The sequence below is a fragment of the Bos taurus genome, chromosome 14 (assembly GCF_002263795.3).
Source record: "Bos taurus isolate L1 Dominette 01449 registration number 42190680 breed Hereford chromosome 14, ARS-UCD2.0, whole genome shotgun sequence".
In the NCBI taxonomy this organism is placed as follows: Eukaryota; Metazoa; Chordata; class Mammalia; order Artiodactyla; family Bovidae; genus Bos; species Bos taurus.
Genome location: NC_037341.1, coordinates 24651353 through 24675463, shown reverse-complemented (window position 1 = coordinate 24675463; position 24111 = coordinate 24651353). Strand labels below are relative to the sequence as shown.

The following is a 24111-nucleotide window of genomic DNA, read 5'->3' as shown; positions in this document are numbered from 1 at the left end:
GCTGTCATTCCCAGGTCTGAATGTTAAGTCAACATATGTTTGAGTGACCTTCAACTTACCAAGTATGGCAGGCCTCTGATTGTTTTGGAACCTCTTCTGATACTTGTGGACTTAGTTCAAGGCCAGTTATTTTATTTTATTTTTTTACCTAATAGGGATGGTTAATTGTTTGCTTTGATCACTCAAGTGAAGCATCTTACCATGTATAAAAAGTCTAGCTGGAGTCTGTTGTTACATCCTTACCTTTCTCATCACAGACGCTTCTCCTCAGAGGTTTCACATTAGATTTGCAAAATGATGAGCCTCTCTTTGATTTGGGGGATTGTTATAGCAGTGTGTTGTTGTTTATACCTACTTGGAATGAGAAGAAGGTAAGTTTTATCTTTAAATTGCATTTTTGTTCATTCATTTAAAGTTATTTAACTTTCATTGTTATACCATAGAGTTGGTTTTCTGTACTTACAAATGCTGGCATTTTCTTACTTAATATTTTTAAATTAAAAAAAATTTTAAGTAACTTTTTTATTATATCTCACAAGAGATATAATGGCAATGTTTCCTTTTTAGCATTGAAATATATTAGTCTTAATGTAAAAATGGACAAACTTGTTAAACATCACTGACAGAAACTTTGTAAGATCTGTGTGTGTGCGTATGTCTGTGTGTCCACGTGTGCATATAAAGTGTGGGGTAGTAAGGACAGATGTGGTCAGTGGGATCCACAGTTCTATCTCGTAGATTAAATAGATGCTCTGACTAAATAAATGTTCTCTTTTTAGCTAGTTCTTGTGCACTGTATACACTCAGGCTGAGCTGGACAAGAGCATAGAGCCTGCAGTGATCATCCTGTTATTCTTTTTTTTTTTAAGCTTTATTTTATGTATTCATTCAGTTTTAGCTTCACTTGGACTTTGTTGCTGCAAGGGCTTTCCCTAGTTGTGGTGAGCGGGGGCTACTCTTTGCTGTAGTGCTCAGGCTTCTCACTGCAGTGCTTCCTCTTGTCGTGGAGCACGGGCTCTAGGTGCTCAAACTGCGCGGGCTTCAGGAGTTGGGATGTGTGGACTCGGTGGTTGTGACTCGCTGGCGCCAGACCACAGGCTCAGTAGTTGTGGCACATGGACTTAGTTGCTCCTCGGTAGGTCAGATCTTCCCAGACCAGGGATCAAACCCATGTCCCCTTAACATCAGGGTTAAGAATCTATTATTATTACTAATGATAATCAATCATGGTGAATTGGGAAACTGCTAAACACATGAGACATCACTTATTTGTGTGCATCATTTACAATTGGTTGAAGAAATACAATAAAGTCAGATATATCCACCATAATTATTTAACTTCTGATTGGTTCAAAGAGCATTTGGGGGAGGGCATATAAATATTCTCAACTATGTCAGTCTCCAAAACAGAATTACCCACTGCATATCTTCAGCTATGTAGGTTGCTATGGGTTGTCCACCTTTTAACAGGTTTTTTTTTTTTTTCCTTTTCAGTATTTTAATTCAGGCTTAGTAATTTCTATTTTTAATTAAACTGCTTACCTGCAAACTACAAAAATAAAAATCATTATTTTATGCTATGTTATTCTACAAAGAGGGAGAGTGGTTTCTGTTGGAAAATAAATGTTTATTTTATTAAATGAAAACATTTAAAATAGCATGAACATTAAATTATAATGCTAGATTATAAGAAAGAGCATTAAATTATAATCAATAACCATGTCAATACCTATCTTATTCAATTTCATTCTATAATGTGCTAATTTCTCAGATTCCCCTCTTCAACTATCATTACAGAATAATGTTTAAACTATGAAGATTTTTAAAACTTCAATTCTGCAATCCTTTCTGTCATTCAGTATGCTACCTTTAGAGAAGACAATAAAATAAAACATTTTGAGATACTCAGGCAAACAATGCCTAGAAACAAATATAAACACTACAATGTAATTTCATTTCTACACTGAGAGCAAAAATCTTATTGGCCTTGGTTGATCCTTTTATCCTCATGATTGGGAAGAATGAGCAGCATATATTAGACATTTAGTAAGGGCTTCTCGGGTGGCGCAGGGGTAAAGGATCCCCCTGCCAATGCAGGAGATGCAAGAAATGCGGGTTTGATTCCCTGGGTCAGGAAGATCCCCTGGAGATGGAAACGGCAACCCACTCTAGTATTCTTGCCTGGGAAACTTCATGGACAGAGGAGCCTGGCGGACTACAGTCCATGGAGTTGCAAAACAGTTGGACATGATTGAGCATACTGTACAGAAACACACGTGTGCACACATACATATACGTGTTTGCTGAATGGATGCATGGATGGATGGATTTATCTATCATTTTTACCAACATATCATGTTACTAAGTTAAGATGACTCATTATTTTAGTAAAGGAGCAGGGCCCCACCAACCAAAAAAAATCAATAAACTATAGAGTTTGAAATTTGACATCAGTGGTAGTAAACTTAAAATAAACAAAGAACTATGTACAGTTTTCCATATTTACCATCTTGTTTCTTACAGGCAGATGGGCGAACCCCCTCTGGAGAATGGGCTGATTCCGTATCTGGGTTGTGCTCTGCAATTTGGTGCCAATCCTCTCGAGTTCCTCAGGGCAAATCAAAGGAAACATGGTCACGTTTTCACCTGCAGACTGATGGGAAACTATGTCCACTTCATCACAAATCCCTTGTCATATCATAAAGTACTGTGCCATGGAAAATACTTTGATTGGAAAAAATTTCACTTTACTGCTTCTGCAAAGGTAACCAGATTTGCATTTACATAACATTAGACTTGCTTATTTTCTACCTTGTCTATGTCAATCTATTTAACCATTCTGATGTACTTCAATTGAAAGACAGAGATGTTGAAGAGAGCTACCCTTACATGAAGATTCTTAGAAACACAATAAACCAAATTGGACATAATCTCTTGGTACTAACCATTTAAAAAGTTGAAATAGGTATAGATTTGTCATTTTCTAACCAGTTTACGAGGGTGAAATAAAAACTAAATGTTTTACTGGAGTAGACGGTACTGTATAAGACAGATTAAAAACTCACTCATGTCAATAATTTTTACACACCACCCAAAGTGCACGTGGGAACTTAACGTTCAATAGTTGTTTTACCACACTCATGCCACACAATTGTTTAATTTTGTTAAGGAATTGTCCATATATTTTGGCATCACTTTAAAAGGCTCTTCTACAGAGAAAAATGAATCAATATTAACTGAGTTTCTGCAAAGAAATATTAGACCTGGTCTCTGCTCCTAAGTAACTTAAAATCTGGTTAAGATATATCTACAAAGAATATGAAAGAGAACCAATGATAAAAAAAAAATTCTTCAAACTTCCCTGGTGGTCCAGTGGCTAAGACTCTGCACTCCCAATGCAGAGGGCCTGGGTTTGATCCCTAGTCAGGGAACTAGATCACAGATACCTCAACTAAGAGTTCCCAAGTACCCTAATTAAGACCCAGTGCAGCCAAATAAATAAATAAACATTTTAAAGAAATACTCTTGATTAACGCCAAATTAACATGCAAATAAATGTAGAAGCATAGAAAAATAAGAAAGAGAAGAGCAGAGTGGTACAAGGAAGGAAGTTTCACTGATAATCTGGGACTTAAAGTTGGCCTTGAAGGACGTGATTTGGCCATTTATTTGAAGAGTTATTTCAAATATAACTGCTATGAAATTGCAGGTGGGAAGGCTGGTTCCCCCTCCTCCCCTTTTTTAACAAGTAGAGAATCATGAAGAATCACGCTGTTTACTATTCCTGCTGCTAAGTCACTTCAGTTGTGTGACCCTATGGACCACAGCCTGCCAGGCTCCTCCGTCCAGGGGATTCTCCAGACAAGAGTACTGGAGTGGGTTGCCATGCCCTCCTCATTTACTAGTCCCGGGTCAGGCTTAATTTCTTTTTCTCCCCACATTTTATTGCCCATCAGGCATTTGGACACAGAAGCATTGACCCGAGCGATGGAAACACCACTGATACCATAAGCAAAACTATCATCAAGACCCTGCAGGGTGACGCCTTGAGCTCCCTCACGGAAGCCATGATGGGAAACCTCCAGCTTGTCCTGAGACCCCAGGGGCCACCACAGCCCCCCACACCCACCTGGGTGACCGAGGGGATGTACTCCTTCTGCTACCGGGTCATGTTTGAAGCTGGCTACTTGACGCTCTTTGGCCGCGATCTCGCAGGGCAAGATGCCCAAAAGGCGCTCATTCTAAACAGCCTGGACAACTTCAAGCAATTTGACAAAATCTTTCCCGCCCTGGTGGCTGGCTTCCCCATCCACGTGTTCAAGACAGGACACTACGCCCGGGAGAAGCTGACGGAGGGCTTGAGACTCCAGAAGTTCAGAGAAAGAGACCACATCTCAGAGCTGGTCAGATTTTTGAATGACACATTCGCCACTTTGGACGACACAGAGAGAGCCAAGTCACTCCTCGCAGTCCTTTGGGCATCGCAAGCAAACACCATTCCAGCCACTTTCTGGAGCTTGTTTCAGATGATTAGGTAATTAGCAGATTATCCATTAATTTCTTTATTTTAGTTGAAAGCAGAAATTCAACCATTGTAACTCAAAGAAAAACTCATGGTACCTTCTCATGCTGTCAATCATGAATGTGGCATTTACCCTCGTAAATGTTCAACATTTACATCGGCTCATCTGATCCTCTAAAAAGAGCTGTGACCGGTAAATGCATCTTATAGAAGCAGAGACTGATCATCCTGGGGAAAGGAACGTACTGGTACAGGGTCAATGAGGCTGTCTGCACCCAGAGCCCTTCTCCTTAAGGCCAGGTTGTTCTTCATGACGCCTCTTTAAGTGCATGAATTTGGTCTTTATAATCATAAAAATATCCTTATATGATTGCTGATGAACTGTCAGCAAAAAGGACAGTGCGTGCATGCTTGCTAAGTCACTTCAGCCTGCCTACATTAGCTGTTTTTTCACTCAGTTAGTGGTTGCTGTAATACTATTTGACCAACTCTAATACCTATGAATCAATCATAATATACTGTTATTGATGGAATTTAGCTAGATTTTGCCTTTTAAGTTCAGCTCAGTTCAGTTGCTCAGTCGTGTCCGACTCTGCAACCCCATGAATCGCAGCACGCCAGGCCTCCCTGTCCATCACCAAATCCCGGAGTTCACTCAGACTCACGTCCATCGAGTCAGTGATGCCATCCAGCCGTCTCATCCTCTGTTGTCCCCTTCTCCTCCTGCCCCCAATCCCTCCCAGCATCAGAGTCTTTTCCAATGAATCAACTCTTCGCATGAGGTGGCCAAAGTACTGGAGTTTCAGCTTTAGCATCATTCCTTCTAAAGAAATCCCAGGGCCAATCTCCTTCAGAATGGACTGGTTAGATCTCCTTGCAGTCCAAGGGACTCTCAAGAGCCTTCTCCAACACCACAGTTCAAAAGCATCAATTCTTCGGCGCTCAGCTTTCTTCACAGTCCAACTCTCACATCCGTACATGACCACTGGAAAAGCCATAGCCTTGCCTTTTAAACACTGTATATAAAAAAAAAAACTTGGATGCAACATAAACTTTGCATAACGTGATTTCTTTCCCAAAGGTTAGTCTTTTGGGAATTTGACATTCAAACGTTTTATTGAATTATTCCAGTTAAACTGGATGTTGCACAGACACAAAATTACCCTTCAATTGGATTGGGAATGCCAAAGTTCTGTTGAGGGCTTCTAATTTTATGTCTTTAAAATATATATATTTTTTAATTTCAGATAAAAAACTCATCTGTCTCAAAGATTAAATGTCTTCTAAAATGTTTACTTCGGAAAGCTCTGTCTGGAGTAAATTCACATATTAACAGCAAGGTTACAACAGCAGTTTTATATCCTATAAGCAATAGTAGTGATTTCCTGACAGTCATGCAGAAACATCAATCAGATGTTTCTGAGACTGTGATCCTGGTCCATGGACACCTCACCACGTGCTGAGGATCCAGTGAGTGTCAGTGTCCTAAAATGAAGTCGCATTCATTTCACAGGTCCAAGTGTCAGAGGAATAAATTATCATACAAGTGGAAAAGCTGCTTTATGTGGAATCATAGGGATTTTAAGAGTGAATTTAAATTTCCTTTGGCAGTTTAGCTAGTACTTTAGAATCGTTATCTTGGAGGCAACTTTCTCTCTCACTTGCCATGTAATGACTACTTTGACCACTTAATCCTCACTAGAATCACTTATTTAAAAGTCTAGCCAAAGTTTTACTTTTATGTAGCGAGACCCTTTCATCAGTTCTTGCTGATATCCAAGGACTTAAAAAACTATAGGGATTTCCTTGGTGGTTCAGGGCTAAGACTCCATACTCCCAGTGCAGGGGCCCAGATTCGATCCCTGGTCAGGGACTAAGAGTTCACAAGCCGCAACTAAGAGTTCACACGCTCCAACTAAGGCCTGGAGTAACTAGAAAAATACTTTAAAAGCACAACTATAAAACAGAGTAAAAAATAAATGGGAATGTCCCTGTATCACCTTCTCTGTATCTTGACCTGTATCTGATTAAAAGAAGGGGGAAATGCCTATTTGCAGACTTTTTGGTAGAGAAAAAACTTATGCTCTGTACATCTTTTCTTTTCTCTTAACTTTTCATAGAAACCCGGAGGCAATGAAAGCGGCCACTGAAGAAGTAAATAAAACACTAGAGAATGCTGGTCAAAAAGTTAGCTTTGAAGACAGTCCTATTCATTTGAATCAGACACAGCTGGACAACATGCCCGTGCTAGGTGTGCTTGTGTGTGTGTTCCGTGTTATTTTCTGTGTCCTCCTACCCGCGATCGTCAGCTCACATCACACACTTACTTGTTGCAGGCGTTATGTCCCATCTGACCCTCCAGCAACCCTATGCCTGGAGACTAGTACTGTTTCTATATAACAAGTGAGCAGACGGGCATTTACAGGTTACGTCACAGCCTGGGATGGGATGGAGGAACCAGTGACAGCCTGACGTGGAGCTCTTGACCCTATACTCTCAAGCTCTTCTCTGCACTTCCTCCCTTGTTACTGCTTTTACTACTCTTCTTATAGTTAGTACATTATTCGTGTGCATGAAATCAAAGGGGAAAAGGTATCACCATGAAACCACAATTAGCTGCATGGGTTGGGAAATGGGGTGGACGGTTATTTCATTGAAAAATGTTTGATTCTCTGGATTTTATAGAAATACAGAAGTACTATGTTTTTAAGTAAGAAAAAAGTTTTCTCTTGCTTTTGTTACGTTTCTTTAGAGGAAAGAAACCAGTGTATGCTTTCGGGGCAGTGTGTCTTAGCGGAAGGGACAGGGAGGCAAGAAGCACGGGCCCCGTGGGAGGACTCTGACTTGCTGTGGAGACCTCGGACATGTCATTTCACTTTGGGGACCTTATTTTCTCATTTGTGAAATCAAGTGCTAACGTGCTATGATTTTATGCACAATTGTGTGATGAGCACTTAAAGCACGACAATTAAAAGGACAGAAACTGGAAGGTCTCATCATATATTTCAGCTATTCTCAGCATGTTCTTTGTGTCCCTTTATGTCCCTACGAGAATGCAGGGTGTACTCACATAACCCCAGGCAGTGTAATGATAAGTACAGGTTCTTATAAACACCGAATCCCAGGGATGGAAGAGCCTGGTAAGCTGCTGTCTATGGGGTCACACAGTTGGACACGGCTGAAGTGACTTAGCAGCAGAAACAGCAACATAGACACCAAAGTGAAGCTGCATCTTGAACAAATATTTCCATAAAAAAGTGTTAGTATATTAAATATCAAAAGTGATAAACTTTGAATAATTCACATAAAAGTTATTTACTGATTTTTTGTAATTATTAGATGTCTAGTATCATGTAGAAATAAGATTGTTTTTCTCTAAAATTATGAAAGTCTAGTTCTCATTGATGATCAAGATTATATCAAGAGATTATAACTCAGATTATTGGATTAAAAATACATTAGGCACAACTAAACCATTGATCACAGCACATAAAAAAGTTTGAGAAATTTGGATCTGGCCAGCTTCCCCTAGTCTGTTTAGGTTTGTGTTACTGGCTGCTAGGGGTATATCAGACTCTAGATTACATGGCCTTATAAATACTTTGTTCTTTCTTCTTCTTTTTCTCTCCTCCTTTATTCCTCTTAAAATCTTTAGACAGTATCATCAAGGAGTCTCTGAGACTTTCCAGTGCTTCCCTCAACATCCGTACTGCTAAAGAGGACTTCACTTTGCACCTCCAGGACGGTTCCTATAATATCCGCAAAGATGACATCATAGCTCTTTATCCACAGTTAATGCATTTAGATCCAGAAATCTACCCAGACCCGTTGGTAAGTGACTGTTCATCAAAGTTCAGTGTCCGGGTGATGTGTACTCAGACTGAAATAAAGAGGAAATTTACCACTGCAGAATTCATTTGATCATTGAAACCACAGGGATTGTCTCTTTTATTAATGTCAAATATTCATATTATATTTTGGAGAATTTGGATGATGGCTGAAATTTTAATTTTTATTCTTGGTATTTGACATCATATCTCTACTAGAGGCTTCCCTGGTGGCTCAGCAGTAAAGAATCCACCTGCCAATGCAGGAGACACAGGTTCAGTCCCTGGGTCAGGAGGATCCCCTGGAGGAGGAAATGGCAAACCACTCCAGTATTCATGCCTGGGAAATCCCATGGACAGAGGAGCCTTTTGGGCTACTACCCATGGTGTTCCAGAAGAGTGAGACATGACTTAGCGACTAAATATCAACAACAACAATCTCTAATAGATTATATCTGCAGTTGCAATAATAAAGCTGCCTCCTTCCTTCCTTAAAAAGTGCCTCTTCCCAAGTCTAGGAAATTAGAGGCTAATATACTGACTCCTCTAATTTCTGATGTAAATCCTTCTTTCTCGTTCTGCCTAAGGGAGGGAGGAACTAGTCACCCAGGTAGGATGGTAGGTATAAAGCTCTCCCATTCCCCTCAATTCTCTTTAAATTCCTATTTCTTATTACTTTCTGATTCAAGGTAGGGTATGTGCTATGTTACTCATATATTGGATTAAAAAAGAAAATAACCCTTTGGAACTTCCAGGTTTAGAAAAAGATTCTTTTTAAACTAGCTTATGCATTTGTTTCCTTTGTATCTTTATTGCAGACTTTTAAATATGATCGCTATCTTGATGAAAATGGGAAGACAAAGACCACCTTCTACAGTAATGGACTCAAGTTAAAATATTACTACATGCCCTTTGGGTCAGGAGTCACTATATGTCCTGGAAGATTATTCGCTGTCCAGGAAATCAAGCAGTTTTTGATCCTGATGCTTTCCTATTTCGAACTGGAGCTTGTGGAGAGCTGTGTCAAATGTCCACCTTTGGACCAATCCCGGGCAGGCTTGGGCATTTTACCACCATTATATGATACTGAGTTTAGATATAAATTCAAGCATTCGTGAACATATGCTTGGAGGCCCCCTGGTGCTGTTACAAGGCTGCGGGCACCATCACTCACCGGTGCCCTGTGGGCAGACATGTTTAGTGGCAGTACGACGGTGCAGCAGGTTCCCTTCTGCCCAGCAGTGCTTGCTTGTGAATCTTAACGTTTTGGTGATGGTTTCCAGATGCTGTTTCAGACTCTGCAAGTGAAAAAAAAAAGAAACTAGTTTCTAGAAGCACAATAATTTGTTTTCATTTGAATAAGTCTGTGAGTGTTCACATTGCCAGGAACTGAACTTTATTATTTTCAGAGGAAAAAGTTTTTTTTTGCTTGTTTTTTCCCAGAGTATTTGGCAAAAGTTCTTCTTTTTTTGTTTTCCTAAGGAAACTGTTTTATTTTTATATAAACCTCCCACGGTTATACAAAAGGTACACATTCACGTTTTAGTGAAAATGCATGACTTTCTGATCAGATATGGGGCTCTTTGGGCATAGATGTATATTACAGAGGATATTTTAAAGGATTATATCATGCCTTTTAATAAAAATTTTTTTCAGCTTTCCTTATATCTAGTATTTATAGCTTTTAAAATGACTGTCTTGATGTCTTGAGAACATTAAAGATGGTCTTACTATATTCTCTTTATATTTAATTTATTTTTGCTGGAAACTCTAATATCTGTGTCAGGTTTCAATCATTTTACCTACACTTTTATTAGATTTCATATTAATTGGAAGATTTTTTTTCCAGAAAAGGCAGGTTTTTTTCTGATGTTATTAACATGCATCCATGAAAACAATGTAGCTCTCATGTGATGTATTTTAAAATTAAAATTGGATGATAATGACCATCTGAATGTTTTGGATATGAAACTGCAAAGAATTCATTAAATTGGCATTGTGTTTTATTTGAAAACTTTTTATCTTTAAACAAGTTGTAATCAAAGGAAATATAGTTTAGGCTATAGGACAGTGTTCAGCTACTGTGTACAACAGTGCTTTAGTGAAATATTTTAAGTACTGGAGTTATGAACTGTAATACTTTACTGATATTTCTCTATGTATATATTGTAAATTATATTTAACTTTTTCCTTGCACTACAAATACTAAGATATATTGTAATATTTGCTAATGTTGAAATGATTCACTTTTCAGAAATAAAAGTGTGAATTTTTGTTTTAAATTTTTAAGTATTCCAAACGTTTAAAGCGATCACCTACTAAGTTACAACAATTTTGCTCATTTTGCATCTCATAGAAAAATCAAAATAATTATTCACTCAAAAATCTCCTCCATACTTTATAAAATTCATTAAAGATTTTAAATCTATTTATTTAATTCATTAGTAATTGAATTTATTAATAATATAACCATGGGATTATCTCCCATGTAAGTTATTTTTCATATCAAGAAAATTAAACTCATTTACATGTGCCCCAAGATTAACAAAATCCCCTTTTACAAAAAATTTGTTTTAGACTAAATTTCTAATATGGTTCCCTAATATATTTCATACAGACACATCCTGGAGATATAATGGGTTTGGCTCCAGTTCAGTTCAGTCGCTCAGTTGTGTCCGACTCTTTGCGACCCCATGAATCTCAGCACGCCAGGCCTCCCTGTCCATCACCAACTCCCGGAGTTCACTCAGACTCACGTCCATCGAGTCAGTGATGCCATCCAGCCATCTCATCCTCTGTCATCCCCTTCTTCTCTTGCCCCCAATCCCTCCCAGCATCAGAGTCTTTTCCAATGAGTCAACTCTTCGCATGAGGTTGCCAAAGTACTGGAGTTTCAGCTTTAGCATCATTCCTTCCAAAGAACACCCAGGACCGATCTCCTTTAGAATGGACTGGTTGGATCTCCTTTGGTTCCAGACCAACCCAATAAAGCAAGTCACAAGAATTTTTTGGTTTCTGAGTGTATATAAAAGTTATGTTTTTACAGTATATTTTAGTCTATTAAATGTGCAATAGCATTATACCCGAATAAACAATGTACATACCTTAATTTAAAATACTTAATTGCTAAAAAGTGCTAATCATCACCTGATGGTTTGAACTTCTTTCAGAATTGGAGTGAGTCCTCTCAAACCCTGCCACTGCTTTAGCAACTAAGTTTACGTATCCTCAGTTCTTTGTTGTCACTTCAGCTACTTTCATGGCATCTCCCCCAGGAGTAGATTCCATCTCCAGATACCACTTATCAGAAGAACTCATCATATGTTAAAGTTTTATCCTGAGGAAGCAGCAACTCACTCACATCTCCAGACCCCATTTCTAGTTCCCCCCACTATTTCCACCATATCTGCAGTTATTTCCTCCACTGAAGTCTTGAACTTCTCAAAGTTATCTATCAAGGTTTGGAAACAACTTTCTCCAAACTCCTGTTGATATTTTTGACCTCTTCTCATGAAATATGAATGTTCTTAATGGCATCTTGAGTAATGAATCCTTTCCCTAAGATTTTCAAATCACTTTACCTGGCTCTAGCAGAGGAATCACTGTCTATGGCAATATATACTTCTTATGAAATACATATTTCTTAAAGAATAACACTTGAAAGTCAAAATTACTCCTTGATCCATGGGCTGCAAAAAAGATGTGTTAGCAGGCACGGGAAGAGTAATTAACCTAATAGTTCATCTCCAGCAGAGCTCTTGGGTGACCAGGGGCATTGTCAAAGAGCAGTAATATTTTGAAAGAGATCTTTTTGTCAGCATGGTAGGTCTCAACAGTGGGCTTAGGATAGTCAGTAAACCATGTTGTAAACATACGTGCTGTCATCCAGGCTTTTCTGTCCCATCTATGGAGCTCAGTCAGAGTATGTTGAGCATAATTCTTACGTGCCCTGGGATTTTCAAAATGGTAAAGGAGCATTGGCTTCAACTTAAAGTCACCAGCTGCATTAGCCCCTGATGAGACAGTCAGGCTGTCCTTCAAAGTTTTGAAGTCATGCATTGACTTCTCCCCTCTAACCAGGAAACCCTGAGATGGCATCCTCTTCCAACACAAGGCTGTTTCTTCTACACTGAAAACCTGTTGCTTAGTGTAGCCACCTTTATGATTATCATGATTAGCTAGATCTTCTGGGTAACTTGCTGCAGTTTCTACATCAGCACTTGCTGCTTCATTTTGCACTTCGATGCTATGCAGACAACTTCTTTCCTTAAATCTCATGAACCAACCTCTGCTGCCTTCAAACTTTTCTTCTGTAGCTTCCACACCTCTCTCAGCCTTTATAGAACTGAATACAGTTAGGACCTTGCTCTGGATTAGGCTCTGATTAAGGGAATGTTGTGGCTGGTTTGACCTTCTATCCAGGCCGCTAAAACCTTCTCCATATCAGCAATAAGGCTGTTTCACTCTCTTATTGTTCCTGTGTTCACTGGAACAGCACTTTTCGTTCCTTCAGGAACTTCCCCTTTGCATTTACATCTTGACTAACTGGGATAAATCTGTATGCAGGTCAGGAAGCAACAGTTAGAACTGGACATGGAACAACAGACTGGTTTCAAATAGGAAAAGGAGTACATCAGGGCTTTATATTGTCACCCTGCTTATTTAACTTCTATGCAGAGTACATCACGAGAAACGCTGGGCTGGAAGAAGCACAAGCTAGAATCAAGATTGCTGGGAGAAATATCAATAACTTCAGATATGCAGATGATACCACCCTTATGGCAGAAAGTGAAGACGAACTAAAGAGCCTCTTGATGAAAGTGAAAGAGAGTGAAAAAGTTGGCTTAAAGCTCAACATTCAGAAAACTGAGATCATGGCATCTGGTCCCATCACTTCATGGCAAATAGATGGGGAAACAGTGGATATAGTGACAGACTTTATTTTTGGGGGCTCCAAAATCACTGCAGATGGTGACTGCAGCCATTAAATTAAAAGACGTTTATTTCTTGGAAGAAAATTTATGACCAACCTATACAGCATACTAAAAAGCAGAGACATTACTTTGCCAACAAAGGTCCATCTAGTCAAAGCTATGGTTTTTCTAGTAGTCATGTATGAATGTGAGAGTTGGACTATAAAGAAAGTTGAGTGCCAAAGAATTGATGCTTTTGAACTGTGGTGTTGGAGGAGACTCTGGAGAGTCCCTTGGACTGCAAGGAGATCCAACCAGTCAATCCTAAAGGAAATCAGTCCCGAATATTCATTGGAAGGACTGATGTTGAAGGTGAAACTCCAGCTGATGGGGCCACCTGATGCAAAAAACTAACTCATTGGAAAAGACCCTGATGCTGGGAAAGGTTGAAGGCAGGAGGAGATGGGGATGACAGAGGATGAGATGGTTGGATGGCATCACCGACTCAATAAACATGAGTTTGAGTAAACTCCAGGAGTTGGTGATGGACAGGGAGGCCTGGCATGCTGCAGTCCATGGGGTTCAAAGAGTCGTACACGACTGAGTGACTGAACTGAACTGAACTGAACTGGTATGAGTCCTAGCTTTCAGTCTGTCTCAGCTTGGACATGCCTTCCTCACCAAACATCATCATTTCTAGCTTTTGATTTATGAGAGACATGGGACTCTTCCTTTCACTTGAACACTTAGAGGCCATTGTAGGGTTATTAATTGTCCTAATTTCAATTCTGTGGTGTCTCAGGAGATAGGGAGGCCTGGGGAGAGGGAGGGAGACAGGAGAACAGCCAGCAGATGGAGCAATTAGAACGCACACAGCATTGATTAAGTTCATTCTCTTACTTGAACATGGTTCAGATGGTTACAATAGTAACATCCAAGATCACGGATCACACCATAGCAAATATAATAATAATGAAAATATTTAAAATATTTCAAGACTTACCGAAATGTGACACAGAGACCAGAGTAACAAATGCTGTTGGAAAATGGGGCTAACACACTTGCTTGATGCAGGGTTGTCACAAACCTTGTTAAAAAAAAAAAAAAAAAAAAACAACAGCATCTGTGGAGCAGAATAAAGGGAAGTGCAATAGAATGAGGCATGCCTGTCTCTTGCTGAATGTGTCCACACATCTTTCCACATCTTTATTCTTGTATAATAGGGGTTGCCAGTCCATAGCACTGTGGGCCAAAGGTGTCCTGTTTGTGTACAGATTGAAACCTGAGTGGTTTTTATGTTTTTTATTGGTTGGACAAAATCAAGAGAATAATATTTCATGACATATGGAAATTACACAAAGCTCAGATTTCCATGTCCATAAGTAAACTTTTTTTTAAATTTATTTTTGGCTACGCTGGGTCTTTGTTGCTACACAGGGTTTTTCTCTAGTTGCAGCGAGCAGGGACTACTCTCTAGTTGCAGCGCTCAGGCTTCCCGTGGTGGCTTTTCTTGTTACAGCGCATGTGCTCTAGGGCATGCAGACATCAATAGTTGCAGCTCGCAGGCTCTGTAGCGCGGGCTCAGCAGTTCTGGTGCACGGGCTTAGTTGCTCTGCAGCATGGAATCTTTGAGGACAATGGATCGAACCCATGCTCCCTCCACTGGCAGGCAAATTCTTAACCACTGGACCACCAGGGAAGGCCCCAAAGTGAAGTTTTATTGCCTCTTTATTAGTGCTCTTGTCTAGGTCTGCTCTTATAACGCAATCACAAAGCTGTGTAGTTGCAACAGAGACCACGTGGCTGCAGAACCAACAAGATTTACTATCTGGGCCTTTATGGAAAATGTTTGCCAACTCCTGCTGTAGAGTAATCCCAAAGGTTGTTTTGTTCTATAATTTTTATTAAACTTCTGAAAAGTGTACTAGTATATGAGATTTTTGTTTTTTCATTTAAAAAAAGAAAGTATGTGAGAGGGCTACATTAAAGCAAAAACAAGGTATAATTTTCTTGTAAATGATCTTATTTTAGAACTTTATTAAAGGCTAAATTTTCCCATTTAGTCAAGACATTTTTATTATGACTCTAACCATGACCCCATACAGTATTGCAATGTTAAACTATGTCCCACCCTTCCACACAGGAAGGCCTTCCCTCAACTCACTAGCAGCTTGGACTTGTTAACTGTGGAATCTCACGTTGCTCTCAGGATTAGTTTGAGTCATTTTTGCAGTTAGGATCAAAGCCTTGGTCTCATTAATAGAAGATGAAATGCCAACACCATAGTCACCAGCCCCCTTCTCCATCTGCCTGGGCTGACACCAAGTCCGAGGCTTAAACCTAGAAAGTGACACCAAGACAGGGACACTGATGTTTCAAAGAGAACTGCAGATTCAAAGTCACTTGTCTAAGCTCTCGTTTTAGTCAGAAACTGACATCTGGTGAAGGAGAAGTGATTTTGTGAAGAAGCCTGCTCAGCAAGTTATAGGGGCAGGTTTGGGCCTGAAACCTCCTGTTTGCCAGCAAATACCACATCCATGAAATTAACCTGTATACATTTAATATTAAAGATTTCATGCTATGCATGCTAAGTCACTTCAGTCATGTCTGACTCTTTGTGACCCTATGGAACGTAGCCCACTAGGCTCCTCTGTCCATGGGATTCTCCAGGCAAGAATAGTGGAGTGGGTTTCCATTCCTTTCTCCAGGATATCTTCCCCACCCAAGGATCAAACCTGCATCTCTTACATCTCTTACACTGGCAGCACTTCACCCGTGCCACCTGGAAAGCCTAATATTAAGGAACCCACCCTCTAAATCAAACTAAGAGGGACCACGGAGTCAGAGACCCCAGAGTCAGAGACCATGGGGTCAGTGACTTTTATAGGTCAGCTCAGGGGTCAGCCTATCATTTCACACTTAGGTTCTTACTCTGTACTAGGATATCTCCTATCTTTTCCTCCTGAATGGACAGCAGGCCTGTCATGTTCCTGCCCTGACTTCACACAGAACCCAATTCTCCAAACTGACATAGTTGATGTCTGTGTTGACAGTCTAACCATTCTTGTTGATGCTTATTTAACTCAATCTCTCTGTTGTTATTGTTACTGTTCAGTTGCTAAGTTATGTCTGACTCTGTGACTCCATGGACTGCAGCACACCAGGCTTCCCTGTTCTTCCCTATCTCCCAGAATTTGCTCAAACTCATGTCCATGGAGTCAGTGAAACTATCTAACCATCTCATCCTCTGCTGCCCTCTTCTTCTTTTGCCCTCAATCTTTCCCAGGGACTTTTCCAATGAGTTTACTCTGCATCAGGTGGCCAAAGTATTGGAGCTTCAGCTTCAACAACAATCATTTCAATGAATACTCAGGGTTGATTTTCTTTAGGATGGACTGGTTTGATCTCCTTGCAGTCCAAGGGATTCTCAAGAGTCTTCTCTAACATCACAGTTCAAAAGGATCAATTCTCCAGCACTCATCCTTCTTTATGGTCAAACTCTCACATCTGTACATGACTACTGGAAAAAGCATAGCTTTGACTGTACGGACCTTTGTCAGCAAAGTGATGTCTCTGATTTTTAATGTGATGTCTTGGTTTGTCATAGCTTTCCTTCCAAGGAGCAAGCAGCTTCTAATTTCATGGTTGCAGTCACTGTCTGCAATGATTTCGGAGCCCAGGAAAATAAAACCTGTTGTTTCCACTTTTCCCCATCTATTTGCCATGAAGTGATGGGATTGGATGCCATGATTTTAGTTTTCTGAATGCTGAGTTTTAAGCCAACTTTTTCACTCTCCTTTTTCACCTTCCTCAAGAAGCTCTTTAGTTCCTCCTGTCTTTCTGTCCTTAGAGTGGAGATTATCAATCTCTCCATAGTTAGTAATAAAACCAGGAAAGTGAAAGTGAAAGTCAGTCTGTCGTGTCTGACTCTTTGCGACCCCACGGACTCAGTCGATGGAATTCTCCAGGCCAGAATACTGGAGTGGGTAGCCTTTCCCTTCTCTAGGGGATCTTCCCAACCCAGTGATTGAACCCAGGTCTCCCACATTGCAGGTGGATTCTTTACCAGCTGAGCCACACCATAGCAATATCCTAACTTTCTCCTTTTGCTTTGTAAACCAACAGAGGTTCCTAGAGGTTCTGACACTCCCAAGATCATTGCCACAGTTAAGTGATGGCAGAGCTGTAACTAGATTTGGTCTCTCCTTTCCCCAAATTGGACTTCCCTGGTGGCTCAGACGGTAAAATGTCTGTCTACAATGCGGGAGACCTGGGTTTGATCCCTGGGTTGGGAAGTTCCCTGGAGAAGGAAATGGCAACCCACTCCAGTACTCTTGCCTAGAAAATCCCATGGACGGAGGAGCCTGGTGTCCATGGGGTTGCAAAGAGTCGGACATGACTGAGCGACTTCACTTTTCACTTTTCCCCAAGTTGGGCAAATTCAAAATGACTGTCAGTAGCTCAAAGTGGTAATCTGGTAAATAAGCTCACATAGCACTCAATTATCATTGTACCATTGTTTTCTAATAAACAGTTTCTATAGTTCAATATATATATATATATATGGACATCTATACAGGGAACAATTTTTCTCCAGAGATTTTCTTCGCCTGTGGGGAGAATGTGGTTAGGGAGGAGGTGCAGGGAGCTTAGTGATGGTGTCCCCTAGAGTATTCAGTGCTCAGGTAACATGGCCTGTTGTCAAGGGCTGTCCTTGGGGCAAGGGACCAGGGTATGCCCCGAGGAGTGAGTGCAGGTGTCCCTGAGAGCACTCTGGCCACAGAGACTTGACTATCAAGCAGAGTCAGCAGTTTCTCAGAAACCTGGCCATAAGGGCCTTTGCTTCATCACTTTTGGGGAGTGATTCCAGGAATGCCAGCCCCACATGAAGAGCAGTTCTCTATTGTACTCAGGTCTACAGTTCAGGGAAGCATCTAGCTGGCACCTTGTGCTTGGTAGAAGCACCCACATTTGAAAACAGTGACGAAGGGAAGGAATGACTTTTGTGAGGAGGCAGAGTGCACCCTGAGGTCTCTGTTTTTCTGAGCCCAGGCACCAAAAAGTTGCAAACGATTTACTTGGCTGCTTTGTGGGCAGACCTTTCTGCTTCTCTCTATTGATCTTCCATCTACTGAAATATTGGGAAAGAGTTACACACAGATCTGAGAACACAGCTGTCGCATACTCAGGTCCATGCTGCGTGATAAGGCAGGTTTGTTCTCTGCCAAAATCAGGTGGATGGTGTCGGAGGCAGAAGTGGAGCAGAGGCCGGCAGGAATCACACAGAACTTCACGGGCTCCTATTCAGTCATTAGTTTACCGAATACCCCATGTTTATACTCTGTTTTGTTACTCAGTGAAGTTGCAGAAATGTGCGGCCTGCTGAGCAGCTGGGCCTATTTTTGGTTTTAATCAGGCCTTTGCTCATGGCCTGGTGAGGGAACCCACTCATTGTACAGTTTTCTAGACTGGAGGATGAAGCTATAATGCCAGTCACCTCTTAGATGACTGTTCTTATTATAATTAGGTCAAGCTGATTGTTTCATCATGATAAAAGGGTACTGCCAAAAAAAAAAAAAGTCAAGATTTATACTTCTTTCATTCAACTATGTTTAGACAGTCCCAATGTATAAGGAGTGGGCTTCCCTGGTGGCAGACAGTTAAGAATCTGCCTGCAATGCGGGAGACCTGGGTTCGACTCCTGGGCTGGGAAGATCCCCTGGCGCAGTGCATGGCAACCCACTCCAGTATTCTTGCCTGGGGAATCCCCATGGACAGAGGAGCCTGGTGGGCTACATTCCATGGGGTCGTGAAGAGTCAGACACGCCTGAGTGACTAAGCACAATACAGCACAATGTGTAAGGAGTATGTTCCAAAGATTCACTTGTGACTAGAAGGTTTGGAACTCTGAGCCTATTTTATGGAAGAAACTGTGTTAGAAGAGGGACTTAAATTTCCAGAGAAATGCAAAAAACTAATTTAGTCTGTCACATCCTGCCGGTCATTCTGTTCAGAATGATTCTTCAATGCAAGGAAAAAGAGGAGAAAATGCTCAAATCAAGTAAGAAATAGTATTAATTTCCCTGAAAACAGAGGTCTCAAAAAGAGGACTGGAGATGGGACACGATGTCTCTAAAGGGGTTACCTGGGTACTTCTATAGCAGGTGGTCAACATCATGGCGTCTCCAGATTATGGACACTCACTTTGTAGCTGAGGGAAACAAGAAGCAGAAGGTTACTTATCTTACTGTGAAGCTTAACCATTTTCTTTTCTTTCTGCTTAGCTGTGTCAGTAATGGTGGGGAGGTGGGGGACACAGCTAACAGGACATGAGGAAGAATGTGAGAAAATGGGGTGGACCAGGCTGGGTGGGGCTTCAACAGTTCTGGAGGCTGGACATCCAAGATCCAGGCATAGGCAGGTCTGGCTCCCCTCAGGCCTCTCCTTGGCCTGCAGACCTCACGGTCTTTTCTCTGTGCAGTCACATCCCTGCTATCTCCTCCTCTTCTTACAAGGAACCAGTGGTGTTGGATTAGGTCCCCCTCCACCTCTTACGGCCTCATTTGACCTTAATCACATCTTTAAAGTCTGTCTTTCCAAATACAGTCGCAATCTGAGGTGCTGGGGGTTAGGGCCTCCATGTATGAATTTTGGGAGGACAGGGTTCAGCTCATATGAGCAGAGAAAGGAGAGGAAGCAAGAAGAAAGTCAGGGAGGCAGTAGTGCTGCCCATGGTCAAAGGGATGGGGCAGGGCCCACAGAGCTGTGCTGGGACAGACAGAGCAGGCTCTGTCACAAGGGGTGGGGGAGTGAACATGAGGGCTGGGCTCCTGGGTCAGCCTCAACCACCGTTTTTTCTGTGTGTGTTTGTGTGTATATGGGTATGTATGGGGCAGTTGACTAAGAAGCCTTGAGTCTCATCACCTTGAATTTTACTTTTGCCTTCGGGGCCCTAAATGCCAGTGCCATCACACATGGCCTCCATCAAGGGCACTCTTATCCCATGTTTAAGGTCTTGAATGGGAGGCTGGCTGAGATGACTGTGCAGCTCCTAAGGAGGATCCCCTTCCCATCTCCTGTTTCAGATACGCAGATAGCCAAGAAGCCCCCACCCTGTGCTGGAAGATCTTCACTGTGTCTCACGGGAGTTTCAGGATGTCCTCAGGGCATCTGGGAACCGCTGTCTGCATCCCACTCTTCTCCAAGCTGAATGGGACTGGTTCCTTGCACTTATCTAGCTCTGCCCCAGCCTGGTTCCTAAATTCTCCAGGCAAGAATACTGGAGTGGGTAGCCATTCCCCTCTTCAGGGGATCTTCCAGACCTAGAGATCAAACCCAGGTCTCCTGCATTGCAGGCAGATTCTTTACTGTCTGGGCCACCAGGGAAGCCCCGTTTTAGCTCAAGAAGGGAGCTGCTCTGAACTGATCAGAAAGGTGGATAATTGCAGATAATGACATGGGCTCATCAGTTTCTGTTCATCATCCTCTTAACCATCAACTCCTGCCTCTTGCACAGTTAGGCTGGGGCCACTCGTCTGGTTCTGGCTAACAGGACAAGGCCCCAGCACTGTGGACACTCCCAACCTGGCCTTGAAAAACCCCCTCCAAGATCTGCAGCTGCTCTCACCTCTGCCATGGTGACCTCAGGTGATGGTGAGAGATGAGCACACGATGGGGAGAAGCCACCTGGAAGCTGTGTCAGTGAGAAGGAAATCGGCATCGTGATCAATTACTGGAATGCTAGCACCTCCCAGCCTTTCTGACACCAAGGCTGCTTCACTGTTTCCTTGTTTCTTCCCTTGTTTACTTCCCTTAAGATTTTCTTCGGTATTTACTTTCACAGACATTTTGTGTTTGAAATTCCAGCCCATCGTATGTGCTATAACTCACTTCTCACAATTCCCCCCACAGCTTGCTTTCCAAAGCCTCAAACAACTTGTGAGGCAGCAGATCCAAGGTTCACTTCCCAGATCTCAGCCCGCTCTCCTGTTTGCATCTAGCATCAGAATCAGTCAGACCAGTGGCAGCTTGGCTGAGCGGCTGACCCCTGAGGGTCACAATGAGCCAAGTATTTGCCAAAACTGCTCTCCGGAAGGCAGTGATGAGCCGCTGTGATGCGGGTGGGGTGGAACCATTGAGGAGGGGCACATTCCAGAACTGGCTGGCACCTGCTCTGTTGCTTTCCAGGGAAAGGAACTCAGAATCCTGAAACCCGGCTGATCTGTTCAGGATGAAGAAGGAGAGGCTGAGAATCCCTTTCTCCCACTTGGAGCTTAGGGCTTTGATGGGAACATGGATTTGGTCTGATCCTGATCCTTGTTTGGGCTTTCTTGGTGGCTCAGATGGTAAAGAATCTGCCTGCAGTGCAGGAGACCTGGGTTCTCTCCATGGGTTGGGAAGATCCCCTGGAGGAGGGCATGGCAACCCACTCCAGCATTCCTGCTTGGAGAATCCCAAGGACAGAGGAGTCTGGTGGGCTAAAGTCCAAGGGGTTACAAAGAGTCAGACACGACTGAGCAACTGATACACACAGATCATTGTTACTGTGTGATCAACTTACCACTCATTCACCTCAACCCAAGGGTCAGAAACAAAGCATAAACATCTATGCATGCGGAAGCCTCTCCCCGCTCAGGTTCTACTGGGTAGGCAGGTGATGGCAGGACTACAGGGACCACAGAGCAAGCCTCAGCCTCACCTGTACCTTGTATTACCTGCAGGCAGTGGGTCCCTTAGGAGCTAGCAGATAACACATACTACAACTACCTGGAGCCTACAGCATTCATGTAACTGCAACTGTCGAGTCCTAGACCAGGGTTTTGGTGCAAGACCTTCAACCAAGGCCACAGATGCAGAGCCCTACACCAAGGTCATCTCAGAAATGACTGAGTCCCATAGCGACTGTTGCCATAAGCCCCCCTGATCTAAATCAAGAAGCAACCTGACCCCATATTAGGTAAAAATACCCACCCTAACCAGTCACCTCATGCCACCCTTCCAGCAGGAATTTTGGTTTGAGGCTATAAAAATTGGCTGATAATCCATTAAAGGGGATCAGCTCTCCCTGTCAGGAGGTTGGCCCACTATGCTTGCAATGCCCTCAATACCTTTGCTTTTCGTTCCTAATAGACTCACTTCTTTCTGAAATACTCTGTGTCTGGAAATTCCTTTCCAAACTGTGCTCAGACCACAGCAAGAATGACCCCCACTGAACTTCTGGACGAACCCAGTGTTATTCGAGTCTCAGGCCTGAAAACAAGGCAAAGAAAAGTACAGAGTGAGGTGTGTCTTTGGTGGCCCCTTGCTCACCTCATGGCGTCCATCTTTCATGCATGAGAGAATGAAGAGCTGTTGGGGTCAGGAATGGTGATTTATAGGAAGGAAAAGATTCAGTTCCTGCCTGCAAGGAGTTTAGTCCAATCATGTCAGAAGCCCTAGTGGGTCTAATTCCAACACCCACAAACCTAAAGGTGGATTTTTTTAAATGACATGACCCTTTTAAATTTGGAAAACTAAACTATGTAAAGTTTAAAAATAAAATAAAATTTAAAAAAAAATCACCAAAATATAAAATGTTTACTTATAAGTAAAAAAAAAAAAAAAAATTTTTGGAAAACTCAGCAGTGGCCACAGGACTGAAAAAGGTCAGTTTTCATTCCAATCCCAAAGAAAGGAAATGCCAAAGAATGCACTCATCTCACACGCTAGTAAAGTAATGCTCAAAATTCTCCAAGCCAGGCTTCAGCAATACGTGAAACGTGAACTTCCAGATGTTCAAGCTGGTTTTAGAAAAGGCAGAGGAACCAGAGATCAAATTGCCAACATCTGCTGGCTCATAGAAAAAGCAAGAGAGTTCCAGAAAAACATCTCTTTCTGCTTTATTGACTATGCCAAAGCCTTTGACTGTGTGGATCACAATAAACTGTGGAAAATTCTGAAAGAGATGGGAGTACCAGACCACCTGACCTGCCTCTTGAAATATCTGTAGGCAGGTCAGGAAGCAACAGTTAGAACTGGACATGAACAACAGACTGGTTCCAAATAGGAAAAGGAGTACGTCAAGGCTGTATATTATCACCCAGGGTATTTAACTTATATGCAGAGTACATCATGAGAAACGCTGGGCTGGAAGAAGCACAAGCTGGAATCAAGATATGCAGATGACAGCACCCTTATGGCAGAAAGTGAAGAAGAACTAAAGTACCTCTTGATGAAAGTGAAAGAGGACAGTGAAAAAGTTGGCTTAAAGCTCAACATTCAGAAAACTAAGATCATGGCATCTGGTCCCATCACTTCCTGGCAAATAGATGGGGTAACAGTGGAAACAGTGAGAGATTTTATTTTGGGGGGCTCCAAAATCACTGCAGATGGTCATTGCAGCCATGAAGTTAAAAGACGCTTACTCCCTTGGAAGGAAAGTTATGACCAACCTAGACAGCATATTAAAAAGCAGACATTATTTTGCCGACAAAGGTCTGTCTAGTCAAAGCTATGGATTTTCCAGTAGTCATGTATGGACGTGAGGGTTGGACTATAAAGAAAGCTGAGCACCGAAGAATTGATGCTTTTGAACTGTGGTGTTGGAGAAGACTCTTGAGAGTCCCTTGGACTGCAAGGTGATCCAACCAGCACATCCTAAAGGAGATCAGTCCTGGGTGTTCATTGGAAGGACTGATGTTGAAGCTGAAGCTCCAATACTTTGGCCACCTGGTGCGAAGAGCTGATTCATTTGAAAAGACCCTGATGCTGGGAAAGATTGAGGGCAGGAGGAGAAAGGGATGACAGAGGATGAGATGGTTGGATGGCATCACCGACTCAATGGACATGAGTTTGGGTGGGCTGTGGGTGT

General features: G+C 42.0%; 1 protein-coding gene and 1 non-coding gene across 2 annotated transcripts; both read left to right on the top strand.

Moving 5' to 3' along the window:
* The first annotated feature begins 294 nt into the window (after positions 1 to 294).
* CYP7A1 (cytochrome P450 family 7 subfamily A member 1) lies at positions 295 to 10631 on the top strand. The gene is made up of 6 exons (NM_001205677.2): positions 295 to 371; positions 2524 to 2764; positions 3957 to 4534; positions 6643 to 6773; positions 8178 to 8353; positions 9168 to 10631. Exons 1-6 carry the CDS (start codon positions 295 to 297, stop codon positions 9465 to 9467), a joined length of 1503 nt encoding a protein of 500 aa, NP_001192606.1. The 3' UTR covers positions 9468 to 10631.
* TRNAG-CCC (transfer RNA glycine (anticodon CCC)) lies at positions 3359 to 3431 on the top strand. Its single transcript has one exon. It is a non-coding gene; the product is annotated as a tRNA-Gly (tRNA).
* Positions 10632 to 24111: the final 13480 nt, after the last annotated feature.